This window comes from Papilio polytes, unplaced genomic scaffold, assembly GCF_000836215.1.
Source record: "Papilio polytes unplaced genomic scaffold, Ppol_1.0 DF823700.1, whole genome shotgun sequence".
Lineage (NCBI taxonomy): Eukaryota > Metazoa > Arthropoda > Insecta > Lepidoptera > Papilionidae > Papilio > Papilio polytes.
In genome coordinates this window covers 349,610-369,105 of record NW_013525504.1, presented here as the reverse complement: position 1 = coordinate 369,105, position 19,496 = coordinate 349,610, and the positions used below count along the sequence as shown (strand labels likewise).

General features: G+C 36.1%; 3 protein-coding genes across 4 annotated transcripts; 2 read left to right on the top strand and 1 right to left on the bottom strand.

Annotated features, from left to right (window-relative positions):
* On the top strand, positions 1-5,150 carry LOC106103826 (synaptotagmin-16). Its single transcript, XM_013283717.1, has 11 exons — positions 1-151; positions 215-397; positions 767-858; positions 1,436-1,627; positions 2,026-2,208; positions 2,299-2,407; positions 2,594-2,738; positions 3,188-3,335; positions 3,681-3,845; positions 4,104-4,268; positions 4,687-5,150. The coding sequence occupies exons 1-11, from the start codon at positions 115-117 to the stop codon at positions 4,717-4,719; spliced, it is 1,452 nt and encodes a 483-aa protein (XP_013139171.1). The 5' UTR covers positions 1-114; the 3' UTR covers positions 4,720-5,150.
* A 4,244-nt stretch (positions 5,151-9,394) lies between these two features.
* Positions 9,395-12,966, bottom strand: LOC106103834 (serine protease easter-like). Of its 2 annotated transcripts, none has more exons than XM_013283729.1 (5): positions 12,726-12,861; positions 11,890-12,038; positions 11,219-11,384; positions 10,667-10,760; positions 9,395-9,560 (listed from the first exon to the last, which is right to left on the bottom strand). In XM_013283729.1, the coding sequence occupies exons 1-5, from the start codon at positions 12,796-12,798 to the stop codon at positions 9,473-9,475; spliced, it is 570 nt and encodes a 189-aa protein (XP_013139183.1). In that variant the 5' UTR covers positions 12,799-12,861; the 3' UTR covers positions 9,395-9,472. The 2 variants fall into 2 exon arrangements, with proteins under 2 accessions (XP_013139183.1, XP_013139181.1); XM_013283727.1 differs by having other exon boundaries at positions 9,525-9,749; positions 10,588-10,760; positions 12,726-12,966.
* Positions 12,967-13,909: 943 nt separating this feature from the next.
* On the top strand, positions 13,910-19,441 carry LOC106103825 (sodium channel protein Nach-like). The gene is made up of 10 exons (XM_013283715.1): positions 13,910-14,007; positions 14,551-14,760; positions 14,854-14,983; positions 15,266-15,432; positions 15,673-15,805; positions 16,247-16,383; positions 16,599-16,789; positions 17,700-17,826; positions 18,176-18,285; positions 19,293-19,441. The coding sequence occupies exons 1-10, from the start codon at positions 13,910-13,912 to the stop codon at positions 19,439-19,441; spliced, it is 1,452 nt and encodes a 483-aa protein (XP_013139169.1).
* The last annotated feature ends 55 nt before the right edge of the window (positions 19,442-19,496 follow it).

Genomic DNA, 19,496 nt, shown 5'->3' with positions numbered 1-19,496 from the left:
TTCCACCCGAGCTTCCGATACTAATTCCACAAATAAATTAAATGCGTGATACGTTTTAATGTTTGGTGTGTACGTTCGTGAGGTGTCCCTGAGATGGCCACGCGCTAGTTCAGAATGGTGGCCAACATAGGCGGCATCAATTCTACCAATGGTATATAAACATTGTTCTTGTTTCCTTTGTGTGGATTGATTGTGATCATATTTGTTGGTGTAGTGGAAGCGACGGCGTACATCAGTGCGGTAGCGGGTTTCGCGGCTGTGGTCCTGGTGGTGCTTCTCTTCCTCGGCCGGCGCTGGTGCTACTCCTCGGTCTTCACGCGCAAATGCTGTGATGACATCCTCGCAGTCAACGCTCACATCGCGGATCCCTGCTCAACTCTCGACGATGCACAATTCGGTAACATTCTAATAGTAAAAATAATTGTAAATAGATGTCTTAATAAGCGGATTAATTCTTTTTTCAATAATATCGTATAGATGTAGAATTAAACGTTTGACGATTAATCAACAAAGTACCTACGCTTTTGAATAATATATTAACGAGGTATGTTTGTAGTTATCATACCAAGGCGACCACTTGTCAAGGTCTAATTAATGTTAAAACTTAGCAATGGTAATGATGGGTTTTATACAATTACTCTTTGTATTTTTTACTTTTTATTTATAGTTTAGCTGCAACAGTATTGATAAATTAGTTATATCTGATAGTTTAGTAGTGTTAAATATGATATTGATTGAGGTCGTTTGTTCGTCTGTGTTGTTATAGATGCTTTGTCGAAACCGAACCATTATCCCGAACGTATATTCGCGTTCGAAACCTCGGACTCGGACGAGGAGCTGCGTTTGCGCATACAACAGGTAAACTTAGGATTGTTGCAGTAATATAGTATAGCCTCTTTGTTAGATCATTTGCAAAAGGTTTATAAAATTAAAGAGAGGAAGCTCCTTAGACTTTTTATTCTCTTTTCATACAATAGTTTTCATTATAATACGGTTAATTGTAGGAAAATTGTATTATCTTGTATTTTATTAGCTTTTAACTAATTTAAATTAGTTATAATTAAACTTGTATATCTCCTCTGCTATTGCTTAACTACATCTGCTTCAATCATTTTGACTACATTATCGCTGTACTATTGTGCGATTGTCGATTGTTTCGCAGCCCATTCAACTGTTTAGTTGCACAACTAAATGCTCTAGGAATCAAAGCGCGACTAAGCAGTTACGCGATGGTTTAGTCAAATGTCTACGCTCTTAATGTTATAGTAACGTTAAAGTTAAGTTAAAAGTTTTGACCAATTTCTTACATTTATGAATTTTCATCTACATTTGTATAATAAAACATTGAATATTGATTGTCCATCTGTAGAAATATACTATTATATGTTTAACTAAAATTTTCTTCTCGATGACATCAATGACATTCCTATTTCAGGACAAAGAAGAAGTAGAGTGTCATTATGAGGAGAAGAATGAGAACGTGTCGGCGCCGGTCAAGGTGGAGGTGCAGCTCGTAGAGACCGCGTTGAGGGAGACCAGGATCGATGAGGTGGTCCCCAAGAAGTCTGACTACATCCACACCCTGGAGGCACAAAGCAGCGTCGATAGCGATGTTCTTGCGCATAATGTGAATATGAATATATTATTAATATTTAACCGTTTATGTGTAACTATGTATTTCACGCCAGCACCATACGCTTCATGTTTCTTATAGGCAACCAGTATTGTCCAGTTTACACTTAGCCAGTACAATTGAACAGTTGCAACGGCCAGTCATAGATTATATGAAGTCACTAGCGGCAGTAAGCGTTCACACTGTGCCAGTTGATTGACAGTCTAGTTATTGAGCTGACCAACTCTACTGGCCCAGTGTGAGCCGCGCAAGTAGTCTATGTCTTTTTTATTCTTTCGTCTGTATTACAAAATCCTGAAAGACTGCGCAATCGGTAGAGATTGTAATTTGTTTATAAAGGGCCTTGCTTTATCTCAACACTCACGTTTCGTACTAACCGAGCATGTGTATAGGATACGTCGCTGTTGTGTGGAGAGAATGCGGAGAGCGGGGGCGGGAGCGGCGCCGGCGGCGGGGGGCGGGGCACGGTGGAACTGACGCTGCTGTACGACGCGCCCGTGCGCAGCATGACGGTGCACGTGCTGCAGGCGCGCGCTCTGCCACAGCGAACTCCCCCGCAGCTGTTGCAGAGCCAGGTTCACTTCACTATTTTATAAGTAGGGGGGACCTCTAAAAGTAATGATGTATTCAAATGTTAAAATGTTTTTCTTTATTTAATAATTCAGGCGAGAATTGTGCTGTTGCCACTGAAAAAGCAAAAGTTTAAATCAAAGATTCGTAACGGCGAGAACCCTCAGTACATGGAGAGCTTCGTCCTGCACAAGATTAATCCCGGTACGTACTAAATGTTCCCTTTGTTGTCTTTCACTTGCCAATAAAGCAGTGGCACTATTGACCAATTATTGGCTCACCGTTAGGCAGTTACTATCTAGAGTCAAATCAATATCAAAATAATGACTTTGTTGACTTGTTGTCGAGTATGACTTATAATGCTGCATACCTCTAAATGTTTTCTGTCAGAGGATGTGCACGGGCTGGGTCTTCGGATCCGTATCTACGGTTGCGAGCGCATGCGTCGACAGCGGCTGCTGGGCGAGGCGGCAGTCAGCTTCGCCGCGCTCAACCTCGAGTTAGAAAATAATCTGTGGCTAGATCTCGCGCCGCGTCATCACCAGCCCGCTATGCAGGTTACATGCGTCTTTATACTTGATCACAATCCTGCGATAAGAAGGGAACAAACAGACAAATATACACTTAGGTCTTGCTCTCAATACTGAATTTTGTTAGAAACTTATGATAAAACTTTTCCATACACAATAGCAATTTTTGTGGTCGAAGATGTAACATTAAATTCGTTAGGTAGACACGTTAAACTAATAAGAGATTACGTCAGACGGCATTTAATTCTGGAATCAAGCAAGCGGAGGACCTTTTATTTTAAGACATATTATGGCCTAGTTATTATATCTAGGTGACCAAACACAGGCTGATTATAATTGTGAAATTATAATGTGCTTGTGCACAGGTACCGAAATTAGAGTTGGATGGATCAGTGACGGGCGTGTTGGCGAGCCCATCGTCGATGAGCGCGGGCGTGTCTGTCGGTAACGGGTTCCTGTCCGGCGCGGTGGCGGGCTGCGGCGGCGAGGCGTGCAGCCTGGCGCGCTCCGACTCCGCCTCGTCGTGCTGCAGCGCGCGCTCCGCCCCCGAGCTGCTCCTCGGCCTGCAGTACAGCTCCACCACGGGACACTTGTCTGTTGAGGTCTGCGTCTATTTAGACATTTATCATATGTGTTAGTTGATCACTGAAGAAGTACCACGTAACAGAGAGCGTGGCGGGGCTGCATTTACATTAAATAGAAATAAACGTAACCCTGCAACTCAAACGTACTTCATTCCAAATCCAATATATTAGCTCGACTTGGCCAAGGGTAAGAAATTAATATAACGATCACTCCTAGTAACACGCACATGTACTTACATCCAATGAGAATGTGAGGAAGCACAAATTAAAGTAACTAAATTAAAGTAACTATACTTGAATAGCTTTTTATGTATTATTTAGATTTGCAATTAATATCAATAATTCTGTATTTATGTATGTCAGATAATAAAGGGCACACACTTCCGCAAGCTGTCTCCGCACAAGGCACCGGACACGTACGTCAAGCTGTGCCTCATCAGCTCGCTGGGCATGGAGATGGGCCGCTGCAAGTCCACCACGCGCCGCGCCCAGTCCAACCCACTCTACAAGGAACTATTTATATTTCAGGTGCCATATATTACAAAGTATAATGAAAAGCATAAAAACATTTTATTAATTGTTCGGAAAACATTAAAAAACTGGTTATAATAACAAGTAATTAAAGTTATAGTTATTATTGTTTATTTAGCCCTAAAGGCTAAAATCTTTAGATTTAATTATTGTAATATAATAATGAAATAATGATTTTCTAAATAGTAAATTAATAAAACTAACGCAGTATATACAGTAGACTAAATAGAGTGTCGGGGATTTAACAAAATTCAGGTGGCGCTGTTCCAACTGACGGAAGTGACGCTGATGGTGTCGGTATGGTGGCGGCGCAGCGTGAAGCGGAATGAGATGGTGGGCTGGTTCTCGCTGGGGCACAGCTCCTCCGGCCGCGACGAGCAGCGCCACTGGGAGGACCTCTGCCAGCGCCAGGGCGAGCAGGTAACGCCGCACACTTCAATACCCTATAACGAATTTAAACCACATTTTGAACATAGAGTACAGTAGAAATAGGACGTAATTACTCGTAGCAAACTCGTAGAAATAGCAATTGGATACTAGCTTAGAGAGCAGTCTCTTAAAATGGACTTCCTTAGCAGCAATATAACATATTTGTACTATTATAAATCTATTTAAATATTTGAATTGAAGATATAAATATCAACCATGAAAGGATTTTGTTTCATTTAAATATCTACGTCGTAGATAGAACTACGAGAACTTGTGCTACGCACGTAGCACGTAGTACTACTAAGCAAAATACGTAGCGATCAGGCTATCATTTTCAAGGTCAGATTGTAATACTTTTCTTTTGTACTTGGTTGTTTATTATAATTAAATTAGTGTACATTTGTTTAAGGTACAACGGTGGCACGTGTTGCTGGACTCCTGACGGGGTCCGACGTAGCGTGCCTCCGCAGCGCGCCTGGCATTGGACTCAGAGATAGCATGAATGTGGCCGCACCGACACCCGGTGCTTTTGCGTTGCGACCCCCTCGCTCGCCGCCACTCCCACCCCCAGAGGACTTCGGAGCGTCATTCGATTCAACTCGATATTATTGTCGCTTTCTTTAAGACCCAGGTCTTTTGTCGATTCTAGTTATTAAACGTTACACAAACGTGTTGCTTTGATCGTTTCAGCACAAACGAATGTGGTATTTTATGAATATTGATTCTCTCAATCTTTGTGTGTTAATGTCGTTTGTTAATATCAATTATCCCTTTGGGTAAGCACGCTTTTGACTGATCGAAAGTGGCGTACGTTGAAATAATAAAATATATATGTATGTACACATTTTTAATGTTAATTTAAATCTATATGAGAAGTGAAAAGTTATATTGCCAATTCAATTTCTTTCGACGCGACATATGTACGTCTTTTATTATTATGAAAAATATTAATTATAAGATTTTGTAGCATTTTTAAAATGATGAAGACTTACGCACAATACATGTGAGATAGGATTTACTAGAAATGTATTTATTGAAAATAAAATATTGTATACAAAGTATTGTATTCCAAAATTATAAGAAGAAGAATATTTTTACTATCGCTGGATGAATAATGCCTTTTACCGTATCTTTTCATACATTTTATGTAATAATAGCGTATTTAACTTCGCACAAAGCTTAGAAACCTCTATTATTCTAAACACTTCTTGAAAATAATCTTTATTGTCACAACTATAATCCATTAAAAACCACAAGAGTTTATTTCAATTTTTAAATTGAATTAATATTTTATATTGTAAAAAAAACTTCTAAATATTCACCGAAGTAATAGATAGGAAATTTTGATATCTAACCAAGAATGAATGGATGAAATAAATTTGTATAAATGGAGCAATAAAAGTAGCCACAAAATATTTTTCTGCTGTTGAAATAAACTAGTTATTTTTTTTTACTTTAATGTTTTAAATTATGCTACTGTACTAAATTATCAATTATTTTACAATAGAAATTTTAACTTATTAAAACTTTCGTGAGACATTATACTATATTATTTATTTATAACACGGCTAAAACTCACGTGGGAACTTTCGGTGTAGGCACCGACCAGTTTCCGACCAGTTTCAGTGACCGTCGCGACGCGATAGCGAATAAACCCGGCATCCACTCACCCTGAAGAAGGACCCCCTACGGGTTCGAAACTGGTCGGTGCCTACACCGAAAGTTCCCACGTGAGTTTTAGCCGTGTTATAAATAAATAATATAATAGAAATTTTATTTACAGAATTAGAAATATAATTAAGAATTTATTTACACTTGCTATATAGTTCAAACAATTATTAAATATAATATAACATGTAATACCTAATGACATTTACACAAACATAGGTATTTGTAGATAGTCATTTTATGCCAATTGTAATAATAAAGATTACCAACACAATTTGTGAAACAGGACTAAAAATTTAGTATCTATTCCCATGTACTTTGGTGCTTGTAGTAAAATGAAAACTTTTTATAAAAGGAAATAACTAAAATGTTATATTTGTGTGTTATATTATGAATTTTCACGCAAATGAATTATTTTACTGTAATCGAGAGATTTTTAAGATAAAAAGTATGAAATCTAGAAAAGAACATGTCCTTTGTAAATTTTTCCCAGTGGTAACCTCTACACTGATATTTGTAGCAAAAGTATATTTATATCTTATTTTATATCATCTTGCATATTTATTTTTCATTCATAAATTATACCGAAACGCCGTAAGCGTAGGTTTTTGGTAATTAATGTATGAAAAGATTTTTCCTGCTGTTTTCGATGCCCACGATACAGGCATTGCCTAGTGTGGGCATCACCAATTTAATCATATATTAACCACAATTTGTATTTTTTTTAAATTGGTATAACTGTAATTGTAATTGTAAATCTCTTATTTTTCAATAAAATTATTTCTATTTCTTTCTATTTCTATCTAATACAAGAGATGTCTAAAAACAAATTATGTAGCAACCAAATATCTATTTATTGTGTTTCTTAAAAGAGTTGCTAAAGATGTATTCGTGTTTAGAATTGAGTATAATATTTTACTTTGGATTCAGGTTAATCATATTTATTTAGTTTGTCTTTGAGATAATTAACATTAGTCGTTTGTATGATAAATCATTATTTCATATTAAGTATTAAATTCCCCTTATAAGCTTAAAACGTACAAATATTCTGCAAAAGTATTAAGAAATTATGAAGAAAATTTTCCTTTATATCTAAATAAAAAAACTTACCATGAATAACAATTTGCATAGTATCTTAGTAAGAGTGTAGAGTACAGTACAGGACAATTAAATGTTATGTCTACGCAAAACTGTACAGTTTAATTGTTCAAATATTGTCCGACTATTCAGTAAAATTGTTCAGTTATAAATGATGTAGCCATTATTGGTGTTATTAATTTATTTGATTTATTCTGTGTTTAAGTTGAAATATGATAAATGTATTAATTGCTAACATTATAGTGAGGAAAAAATTTTAACTACTTAATAAATTGGAACAGCGTATTGTATGAGGAAAATTAATTCAAAACTATATAATAACTTATTAATTGCTTAGATGACAAGAATAGCGGGAAACTGGCCCAGCGATGTTATCGCTGTTATCACTTCTTAGTATAGAATATGTGGAAATATGTAATTTGTTATTGAGAAAAATAAGACAAGGTTTGAACATAGATATTAAAACTTTACGCATAACTTTGACTAAATCATCGCACAACTGTGTAGTCTCGTTTTGATTCTTATAGGCTTACTAACTGTTCCAGTGCGGCTTCATCCGCATGAAATGTCAAAATTTAAATGCACAAATGACAATTGCTTCCTTGATGTTGGCAGCAACTTATGGTCTCTTTCCCACATTAAGATTTTTATCCAAAATATTTACCCCCTATGTTCAATGGTGTGAAAATATGTAGCCTAAAGCGTGACGTAAGTGTAGGGCTTTTTATTAAAAAAAGAACTATTCAAAAATATGCTGTGATTGCTGACATCTTAGGCAACAAAGAAGTGTGTGTTTACGCTTTATTATGATAGTATGATAGGAAGGTGCGCGCGCTACTCGATTTTTAGTTGTGTTGAAACAGTTAAATTGACAGCGAAACAATCGACAATCTCTCAGTTGTGCGATGTTTTAATCAAAAAGGTGCGCTCGTTCTTAAATACCTACAAACTATTGTACTTCAGTATCATTTACGACAACTGGGCCAGAAAATTTGTCGCACTATCGCTATAGTAATGCCCATTGTTGTAGAATTTTTTTCAACGACCAGTGAAGTATTAACTACATTAGTTGAATTATATTAATAATTTGAATTTTTTGATTCCGCATGGGGCTTAGCCATTAAAGAGTATATTACGCTATATTTAATCTTTCTTGTTAACTTTAAATTTTTTCAAATAAAACACTTTATACATTTTCCTAAATATCGTATTTATTTTTTATAATTAATTACACAAACTATATTAATATAACAAGCAAACATTTATCTACAGTTACATTTAATAAATTTTGATTATGTGATTGTACGCTAACAGGTTACAATTAAAATCTAGACACTTTATTAACTGTTTAGTCAATTTTAAGGTTTAATTCTGTCTAAAATCCAATTCATATAGAAACGAACATCCGTGTATACAGCAGGCTTTTTAGTACCGCATACCCAATGTCCAAAAGATGTAATGCCAAATTGGATATGTCTATAGTCATTTTTGTAGAAGAACGGAACCGTAAGCGGCCCACCGGAGTCGCCTTGACAAGTGTCAACGCCCTCTTGTCCTGCGCATATTACCGAATACGAAGATGTCTCTATTTTAAAAATCCTTTAAAAGAAAAATGTAATTGAGTCGAGGAAATTAAAACAATTTACACATGTTATAACAACCAAAGCAGTTCACAAATATACTTTCGCTTCAGGAACTCCCTTGTTGCAGATGTCGAGTGGATGGCGGAAGCGAACTTTGCGTGTGTGTGTATAAATCTCAAAATAAATCTACAATAAAGAAGTGACAATGCCCATTAAATTGCAGGTACCTTGATACCAGGGATTTCCAAAGTGGTCCAGGCATGCCCTGAGGTCCGAAGAACCCAGCGGGGGAACACGAGTTGTAATGGGTACCACGAATTTTTTTTGGTTTAGATTTAAAACATTGGATACTCTCCGGTGGACTATCGAAACCGGTAAAGTATCCATGAGGAAAATGTTTGGGCACTATGCGATAGTAACCAGTGCTAGTGATGTTTAAACTAGTTACTTAAGTAATTGATGTTTTATAATAAAATTGCTGGTGTATCCTGGATGAGGATGAAACAGAACCGAACATCTTGGCGATGTATGATGAATTAAAAGGGCAACTGTGACTCAACTATTGCTCGATTGTTGTGCGATTGTCAATTATTTCACAGCCAATAACATCTGTTTAGTTGCAAAATTAAAAATGTAGTAATGTGCGCTTATATAGCTCATAGAAATCATAGTGAGACTAAAATGTCGTGCGATAGTTTACTTTCAAGTGTGCGCACGCTGAAAATTGTTAATTATTCTATTGTTTAATAAAAATATGTATACTTGTAGTATTGGCGACACGTTATTCGACTGTACACTGGTACTTCAGCCTTGAGTAGGACATCAGACTTTCGTCCAGTACCCGAGTCACCCCAACCCGTAACTGTGGCCTCCGTACCCCGCAGCTCCATCTTTTGTAGTTCCCTTGTTATAGGGAGACATACTGTTCCAACGTCTGTAACAGTTACAAATCGCTTGATAAATAATCAACATTTATATTAATAACGCTTGATTTATTTAAATATTAACTGGAAGCAAAGTTGACTGTTCTATTGAGACGCAGCAGAGCTATGTCTTGCGGGACGTCGGAGCCATAGTGTTTGTTGTACTTAGGATACAAGATCATCTGCTCAATTAGTATATTCTGTGAACAATATAAATAAACATGTTAGTACTTCAGTTATTTTCTATATCTTTTAGATTTATTTATGTGTGACAACGCATAGAATTTTGTGTTGTGTACGGATATGCCCGCGTAACCGCTTGCAAAACAATACTGAAATTTCACTATTATTAATAACGATTATTTTTGATTTCACTAATATTATAAATGCATAAGTTTAAATGAATTGATGTTTGTTAGAGTTTGTAGCTCAAACTGATTAACGGATTTCGATAAAATTTGTCAAAGATGTCTATGTATATGATGGATAGTCTAGAAGAACACATAGGTTATTTTTGATCCCGGAAATAGTTACAGTTCCCGTGGGATACATTTTTGACCGACTTCCCAAAAGAAGGAGGTACTCAATTCGTCTCTATGTTTTTTTTATGTATGTTACGGCATAACTCCGCCGCTAGTGGACCGATTTCGATAATTCTTTTTTTATCCGAAAGTAATAATAATTGTACAATATAAACATAACGGCTACAATAAGGTAGGTTTACTATTTTCAAGGAATTATTTCGTTACTTTTTAGTGAGAATATTTTGTTTTTAGTGTATTTTGTTTGGAAGTCGGTTTTGTTTTTTTTTATTAAAAAAAAGATTTTTTTTCATGTCTACTCGATAATTCTGCAACAGTTTAACACATCTTATTGAAACTTGATATAAAGGTAAGTCTTGAGTAACAAATGGAATACGGTGTATTTTCGAAAAAACGCCAGGTTCTTGTGAGATACGTAGCTTTTCGTTTTTTTCACGGTTTACATGTGTTTTAAAGTCCCCGGCAACCGCTAATGAATTATAAACGTGTTTATTACCTGAGTATTGGATACACAATATCCTTTTTCCTGACAATCAGTGCTGTTGTTAAGGTCGTAATCTCCGACTCTGACGTACGCTATTTTCCGTCCGCGGACGCAGTGTGACGCTGTCAGCACATACCTCGCAGTTATCAATGAACCTCCGCATTTAAACTTTATTGACCTTTTTACTGTTGAACGCAATAGAATTACTACTAACTATAAGGTCCGCTACATAACCTCAGTTCTAACAGTTTTAACTTAATAGACGAATAGTTCATTAAGTTAATAAAAATTTCGTGAGACATTACAAATGCGAAAGTATCGAAATGTTTGTAAAAGTATACAGCCAAAACGGCTAAAAGGATTTCGCTGAATTTTTTTGAGATTTGAGAATAAACACATATGCTACTTGCATTTGTTTTTTTTTAATTACGCGAGGACAGAGTCGCGGGCGAAGACTAGTTTAATTACAATTCACATGAAAACTTCATCCTCCTTACATCTCCAAGTTATAAGCTTGTGGCAACTGCTTACAACGGCGGTCGCTTTACAACATACTCGTACGGTCCGCTTTCTTTACCACTTTGCATTAAAAAGTTAAAGAACCCGTTAGCCGATTAAAATCGTATTTGCCAATATTACATACCTTTGTAAGCGATTACAACCATCCATGGGAACTCTTCCAGATCCGCAAAAGTTCCTCCGTAAATTCGGTAACTATACGCTAAGCCGCAATTTTCAGGCAATAGCTTTGCGTTTGGATGATTCTCCAAGTCGATAAGATTATATTTCTTTATTTTTGAGCAGCATATCTGTGGTGGTAGAGAAAAAAAAATTATAAAAAATGAAAAGTTAAACATGATACGACACTTTTGTATAGTTACTAGCTTGCGCCCGGGACTCCGTCCGAGTGGAATTTAAAAAAGTAAGAAACCTATGTATTCTTCTAGAACATCGTCCGAATCTATTCCAACTTTCATCGTGATCCGTTCAGCAGTTTCGGCTACAAATTCTAATAAACATCCATTAATTCATCCATTAAACTTTCGCATTTGTAATATTAACTAGTTAGATTAATAGGTGTTGCCATCAAGCCACAAGATATGTTTAGGTCCCTGAGGAATATATGTCAGGGGAGCGACGAGAGCGACAAAAGCCGCATAAAAAAGAGATATGTACATATGTAACCTAACAATTAAACATCTTTGTTTGTCAAAGATTTGGAAGCGATACAATGAATTGGAACTTTGTAAAATTTCATTACATAAATTATTATCATATATTAAACTTAACAGATTAATTAAATTTTGTTGTTACCTTCGTTTTAGATATTCTTCGAGCATGACTTCGTTTACAAGATAATACATCTTGGAACAACCACTGCACCACCGGCTCCTTACCCCGCTCCCGCTGGAGTCTTACAGCTTGTGGGCAGCTAAGTACAAAGGTACATTGGTCACATAAACCTGTTACAAAATAACCTAGGTAAAAATCATCATTACCAGCTCACTATACGTCCCCACATAGGGGGCTTAGAGCCTATCTTAAGTTAAGGGCGACTAGGCCATAGTCAACCACGCTGGCAAAGTGCGGGTTGGTTGACTTCACACTTGTTTTTGATTTTCTTCGCCGATATGTGCAGGTAGCATCACGGTGTTTTCCTTCATCGTAAGAACGTCGGGCAAATTACATACATATGAATTTAGAAAAATCAAAAATCCATTGGAACATGGCGGGATTCGAACCCAAGACCTGTAGATTACAAGTCAAGTGCCTAAACCCCTGAGCCACCGACGCAATACGTATGTACCAATACGTGAAGCGAATCCTTTGTACCCTCATTTAAGTAAAAGACTCAGTAAAACTGAAATTAAGAAGTGCATAAAAGAATTTTAAATTATGAATAACAAAAAAATCATTAATACGAATGGACCAACAGGCGACCATGTATTAGTGCTATTTCGTTTTATTCGTCTCAGTATAAAATTAATGTTTATTTTTTAATGTTAATTTTTTTATTCGTATCCGCCCGCCTAATATTCCATTCTCTAGTATGTATAACTTTTGGAAATACAAACTGGCGGATATTTTAAACATTGAATTTTTTAACACATCAGAAATGATTTTTTTATTAAAAAAAAGCACTTAACTACCTTTTTCCACCTCAGCAGTACGACTCAAGCACGACATTAAAACAACGACACGAAACATTTTGTATGCCGCCATGTCAACCTCCCGGTAACTGCTCTCGCGTAATTGTTAAATAATTGTGTTGAAATTTATATAATACATCTATTCCATCGGATCGACATAACGTTAGACGTCAATCTTCCCAAATAACTGATTTAATATATTTAGTATAAGTGGAAAATACGGTCATTAATATTGTCCTTATTTCATTTATGGAGAAAAAAGAGACGATCATATGTCATTTGTTACACAATTTATTGGTGGTTTTCCTCAGTCTGACTTACTAAACATACTAAACATTGCATAGAATAAAATTGGAGTGTCTGTTTGTAATATCAAAAGAAAAATTTCAGATTTCGAGATGATCATGTATATGTGTTGCTGATAATTTTTTTGTCTGTCTGTCTGTCCACAAGCCGCGTTTGTTCCGGGTCACCTCCGGAACGGCTGGACCGATTTCGACCGGACTTTCACTGAAGGGTAGCTGACATAGACGATCATGTTTTTATCTTATTATTGCGTGGACGAAGTCGCAGTCAACAGCTAGTATTAAATATATTAATTAGTCTCTATTTTCTTCCAGACTATGCTCTACAGCTGTGCCAAATTTCATCAAGATCCGTTAAGCCGTTTTTGATATAGTTTGCAATAAACATCCATACATCCATCCAAACTTTCAAAATTTATTATAAGTTCCAAACTTTCGCACTTATAATACTTTATAATGGTTATAAATTTATTATTCTATAGTTATAAATGTGAACGTTTTTTTAAAGATGTATTTTTACAGAGACGCTTAAGATAAAAAAAATCGTTTCTAATGAACATTTCTGTTTGCACCACAATTATATTTATTAATAAAAATCCAAACCAAAAAATTACTGATAAAACTATAACAATGATACTACATTCTACTATAATTAACCTATCGTACCATAATTAGTTTTAAATACAGTTTTCTGTGTCACGCTAAATAATTATACATTTAAAATATATTCTTTGAACACATTAAATTACAAAGTAATTATTAAAATACATACAAACGCTAGAATATTTGAATTAGTCACTTTAGATCTACTGAAGGTTCTATTGCTACTTCCTTCTGGGCTTGATATAATCTCCGCTTCATCTCTTTAGATCATAGACAATGAAGGGTAACTTCAAAACATTGCTGCGGAGATTTTGTTTGGAGGGTAGTGTTTTAGGTCTAAAATATTTCTATTTGTATCCAGACCCAGTGTCAAGGTGAGTTTATTTTCTTATAACATGTCTACGGGCGTTGCTAGATTGGGCAGGGGGAAGAGCTGGGCTCCTCTATTCCCTAGGGAATCGAAAAATGTATAGATATAGATATAAAAACTACCTAACTATTAATGAACCTACACAAAGCCTCATTTAAGAAAATCAACAAATCAAGTGTTTAAAACTCTGAGTGTCAGTGGCTCAGGGGTTCAAGTACTTGATTTGTAATCTACAAGTCTTGGTTTCGAATTCCCCCATGTATCTATGTGATTTTTGAATTTCATATGTATATATGTACGTGATTTATCTGATGTTTGACGTCCTTACGGTGAAGGAAAACTTCGTGATGCAATTTTCACATACTAGCGAAGAAATTTATAGATATGTATGTGTGAAGTCAATCAACCCGAAGTGGATCAGCGTGTTTGATTACGGCCTAGTCACCCCTTACTTAGGGTAGGCCACGAGCCCCTCAATATACGTGCAGTATAGTGAGTTGGTGATGATGATGATGACCAAACCTCAATCATTCTATATATTTTACAGATGTTTCTGGGGGATAACTTTGTTCCTGAGTACTCTAGGAGCTTGCCTACTGACATACCTCCTGTACCAGCGCTTCATGGATATGCCCACACACATTACCATCGAGAACCAGTACGAGCCGGTTTACAATCTGCCGTACCCCGCCATCACGCTCTGCTCGCCCAATCAGATAACTTTCAGCGCCGTAGAACAATTTAAACACACGATAGTGTATTTTATTTTTCTTATTTCCTGCGACTTTTCCGCATGTAAAAATCCATCAATTAAGCATTCGATTTTGAACTAATTATTTAATTATTTCAGTAATGGAAATTTAACTTCAAACTTCGATGAACTTGCGGCACAAGCATTAGGTTTCAATGAATTGCTACAAAAGATCAATTTTAAAAATTTACAACAATTTCAAGACATTATTACAAGCAACCGTTACTCCGTGAGTACCACCTACCTTAAATCTCAATGTTTAATTGAAAACAAAGTCATTGGACTCTCTACTAGAGTACTGAAAGATGTAAAAATAAACTACTTTGAATAAGAACATATTAATGTGGTGTGGTTGCCTCCCATCCTCTAGAATTGCCTATATTATTGGCTGGCAACGAACGTGTGTGAATAAATCATTTCATACTTAAATAAACGACTACGTATCAGTAGGAGAATCCTGCAAGCATATTTAACACACTTAATAATAAATTCTGAAACATGTTTGTTATAGGTGGTAAACGTGATTAGTTTGTTGTCGCAAAACTGCAGTACTTTCCTCAAGCGATGCTTCTTCCGAAACAAGCAGTACCCTTGTGAGGAACTCTTTGAACCGGTGCTCACCAAACTGGGGGTTTGCTGCTCTTTCAACAGCATATATAAGTTTACTAATGACAAGAGGTATATTTCGAAAAAGACTTTGTGGCTGCTTGCTATTTTACATAATTATATTTTAAAAAACACATTTTTAAGTATTGGTGTGATGTAAAAGAGTTGGTCGGACCATACTACATGCTTTCTCTCCACACGCAAGGGCCTGTTACTTGTACAGACGCGTGCTCATAGCAAATCGCAAGTCCCAATAAATACTTTTAATGCTTTCTATTTTGTCGGTTAATAAAAAAGGATTTTTTTTTTCAGAAATGAAAAGAAACCAAATTTTGTAGAACATAAGGTGAAAAAGCATGGCTATTCGCATGGACTTACGGTTATCGCAGATTACGATCCGAATAACGCTGTGGACGGCACTATACAGCACGCTGGTGCGACTCGGGTACACTGCCGCGTAAACTTTATGACGACTAGCTCAAGATATCGATAGGCAAATCGTAAAGAAAGGATCTCTTAGCGCACTTTACATCACCTATCTGGCACTCGGCGGCACAAACATGAGCTTGCCAGCCGCCATAACGTTTGAATATTACAATACTAATCGTTTCTTTATTATTATAATATTAAAATACTAACTTGCTTTTCTGAATCTTACTGTCTTATTAATCACACTAATTCTAATATTATAAATGCGAAAGTTTAGATGGATGGGTGTTTGTTAGAGTTTGTAGTCTAAACGGGTGAACGGATCTCGATGAAATTTAGCATAGATGTAGAGGATAGTCTGGAATAACACATAGGCTATTTGCTTTTGTTTTTTTTTAATTAACTAGTCAATAAATATTGAAGTGATTATTAAACTATAGTAATGTGGTTTCGTCAGGTTATACTCACGGATTGGTCAGAGTTCCCTTTGGAGGTAGAGTCGACACTAGCACATCCTGGCGTTGAAGTGTTCCACATAATCTCTGCCACTTACACTTACTGCTCTACTGAAGTAGAAAAACTGCCATTGGCAAGGTATCTCTCAAATAACTAGCAATCAGAAACCATTAACTAAAGAAAAACTACAGACACACAAATAACAAAACAATACTAACTAATTTTTATAAGCAAAAACCGAACTTCATTTCAAAATCATAGTTTTAATTTACAGTTAAAAAAACTATTGTCTTTTATAGTTTTATTTTGTTGATCTTTTATCATTTAAAAATGGATTTTATGCGACTTTGCAGTCGAAATTGCATATTCCGCGACGAAAAGGTCCTGCCTCATTTCGGCGAGTATCACAATACTGACTGCGACCTGAATTGTCTCATCGACAAGGTGGAATTTCATTGCCAATGCTTATTCTTCTACGTGCCCAACGTCAGCCCGCATCGAGTCTGCAACTTCTCTAAGATTCCTTGCATTGCGGATGTTAAATGTAAGGTTTTTAGATTGTTTTATTTTAATACTGATACTCATCTATTTGTTATCTTACTTTTTACTGATATATAAATGCGAAAGTTTAGATAGATGGATGAATGTTGTGGTTTTGTAGCCTACACGTCTGAACGGCATAGACGTAGAGGATAGTCTGGAAGAGGGTACTCACTTTTCTTTTTTATATTTCCACGCGGACGGAGTCGCGGGCGAAAACTAGTATATTTCATTACTTGAATGGCTTGACTTCCATCTGTGTTTGTCAAAGAGTTCTTGCGATATTCAAGCTTGAACTGCTATCACACTTGTATCAAGGTTTTCAAATAATGAAATATGTTTTTTTCGAGGTCTGAGATAGTGATGTTACAGTGGATTTGACGCGTTTATAAAAATATAATAGTAAAATAAAATTACACACTGTTTACTGAACAAAAAATCGCAAATAAGAAAAACTTACAAACCATGATAATGAAATGTAAATAAAAAACAATTCTTGGCCAAAAGAAGGCTCAGCTAATGCGGTCTCTAGCTTGTCACTGAATGCCGCGCTGGTTTTTAGGCTTCTCCTTAACTACTAGTACATGGTTCAGTTTGATACAGGTGCCAGTTGAGATATAAGCCATCAATGCACTCGTGTGTGTGTGTGTTCTTGTGTAAGCTTATGTGTGCTTGTGTGTGCGATGAAGGAAATAAATCATATAAATATTTATGTTCCGACTAACTTTTGCCCGCGATTCCGTCCGCTTGGATTAAAAAAAAGCAAAAGGGAGTACCCTATGTGTTCTTCCAGACTATCCTCTACATTTATACCAAATTTTTTCGAAATCCGTTCTGCCGTTTAGGCTACAAACTCTAACAAACATCTATCCATTTAAACTTTTGCATTTATGATATTACTATGGTTATTGCAGTTCATATGACTGAAGTGCCTGCAATCTTGTCGTGTGGCTGCATGAGGGACTGCGTGTCGCGCCGCTACTCTATCGAGCATTTTACCGGCAATCTGCAAGCTGTCCAGCATGTTGTTCATGATAGATAGTGAGTATATCTTCATAATACACTAGTTGTCACATATCTTGGCGGCTCCTAATTTTGCGAGTCTCTGCGCAGAACACAAATTTAAATGTAACGGAGTGTAGGGATGCTGGTAGCCAAGATATTTGAAAATACCTATACCATGACTACCGCACTTACCTTTGATTTTACTTAGACAGGTTTTTCGTGTAGAAATAAGACAAATCTAACTAATCTAAGGAACTGCTTAAGTTATAATAACCTTGGAGCCAGTAATTAAGTTACGTTTAAAGTGAAGTTCCTATCAATTTGTATCCATCTCCCGAGTTTCTAGGTTTTGTAAATTAGTTAAGTATTGATTGTAACTTTACAGTACTGGGATAGTTTTCAACGAGAGCACGACTGTCATGCACTTCTACTTTCCAAAGACCACATTTGTGAGACAGAAACAGGAGACTGTCATTTCTTTGATCAATTTCTTTTGTAAGTACTGTTTTTAACTACAATTACGAAGAAGTACACTAATATTAATGTAGTTCTAGTTCAATCTAAATCATTCTATAACCGGATGCAGCTTTGGCGCCAGGAGGGGGGGGGTCCACATAGTCCACATAGGGTCAAGTCAAGAGCTTGACAATATTTACATATTGACCTGACCTCCCTCCCCTGACCAACCAGCTCAGGGGTGGGAGGGGGTCATGAACCCCCCCCTGGGTCCGCATTGTCTAAAACATACGAGTATTCATCTAGCGATGTGTTTTAGGACACTTACACCGTACATTCTACTCTGCATTATTTTTTTAGATTCCTTTTATCATACTGGAATGAAATCCAGAATCTTTTATAGAAGTTTTCAAAACCAACCGTAATAACTTCATATAACTTAAGTTCGAGTACGAATATCGCCCGATTCCTTTGAAATCATGTGTTTATTTCAGTGCCCTTGGAGCATGTTCCTAGTTATTGTGCACTTTTGGTGAGCTAAGAAAACAGGCATGTTTTTAAAACAATCTACAGAACAAGTTCCATAACGATTTTTCTAGTTTTTTAAGGCATTTGAGTGGATGAGAATCTCGAAAAACATTGAAGCAGAATGGTTCTTTAGTTCGCATTTTTTAAATTGGACAGATAAATAATGTTTTTATATTTAAAATAATTAGTGTTAAATAGTTCTTACAAATCCAAAGAAAAAAAATTAAGTTATCATTGACATTTTTTTTAAATAATTTTTTGAGTTTGCAATTTCGACTTCTTTTGAAAAAATCGAAAAATCAAGATTACTCGATAACGGTTAACTTTGGTATAATGCATATAGGGTACAAAATTAGCATAAATTATCCCCTCTATTGGCTCCTAACGGAAATACGTCTAATTACCAATACCCCAGTAAATATAGATAGATTTGTACCTATAGACAAGAATGTATAGGTATAATCTTAAATTGATTATTTTCCATTTGAATTTGAATTACTTTGTTATAAATGTTTCAGCTAACTTGGGCGGTGTGTTCGGTCTGTGTCTCGGATTCAGCCACATCAGTTTATTTGAGATTTGTTTCTATATTTATATTGGCATAAAAAACTACATCCAGAAGCGACGGACGACGAGACGACGCCGAAGGATCGGATACAGCAATTAGACGCTTTTTGTACAGTAATAGTTGCACCTTGTGTCTTGATTATCTATACTCTATT

Excerpts from the sequence above, each read along its gene's own strand:
- LOC106103826 (XM_013283717.1), top strand. The coding sequence starts at position 115 with ATGGTGGCCAACATAGGCGGCATCAATTCTACCAATG. Across the intron at positions 1,628-2,025 it reads GCGATGTTCTTGCGCATAAT|GATACGTCGCTGTTGTGTGG; the intron begins GTGAATATGAAT and ends GCATGTGTATAG. Across the intron at positions 2,739-3,187 it reads TGGCTAGATCTCGCGCCGCG|CCTGTCCGGCGCGGTGGCGG; the intron begins TCATCACCAGCC and ends CGGTAACGGGTT.
- LOC106103834 (XM_013283727.1), bottom strand. The coding sequence starts at position 12,798 with ATGGCGGCATACAAAATGTTTCGTGTCGTTGTTTTAATGTCGTGCTTG. Across the intron at positions 11,385-11,889 it reads GAAGAATATCTAAAACGAAG|ATATGCTGCTCAAAAATAAA; the intron begins GTAACAACAAAA and ends CTACCACCACAG. Across the intron at positions 10,761-11,218 it reads GGTTGTAATCGCTTACAAAG|TAAAAAGGTCAATAAAGTTT; the intron begins GTATGTAATATT and ends TGCGTTCAACAG.
- LOC106103825 (XM_013283715.1), top strand. The coding sequence starts at position 13,910 with ATGAAGGGTAACTTCAAAACATTGCTGCGGAGATTTTGTTTGGAGGGT. Across the intron at positions 14,008-14,550 it reads TATCCAGACCCAGTGTCAAG|ATGTTTCTGGGGGATAACTT; the intron begins GTGAGTTTATTT and ends TATATTTTACAG. Across the intron at positions 16,384-16,598 it reads GAAAAACTGCCATTGGCAAG|TCGAAATTGCATATTCCGCG; the intron begins GTATCTCTCAAA and ends GCGACTTTGCAG.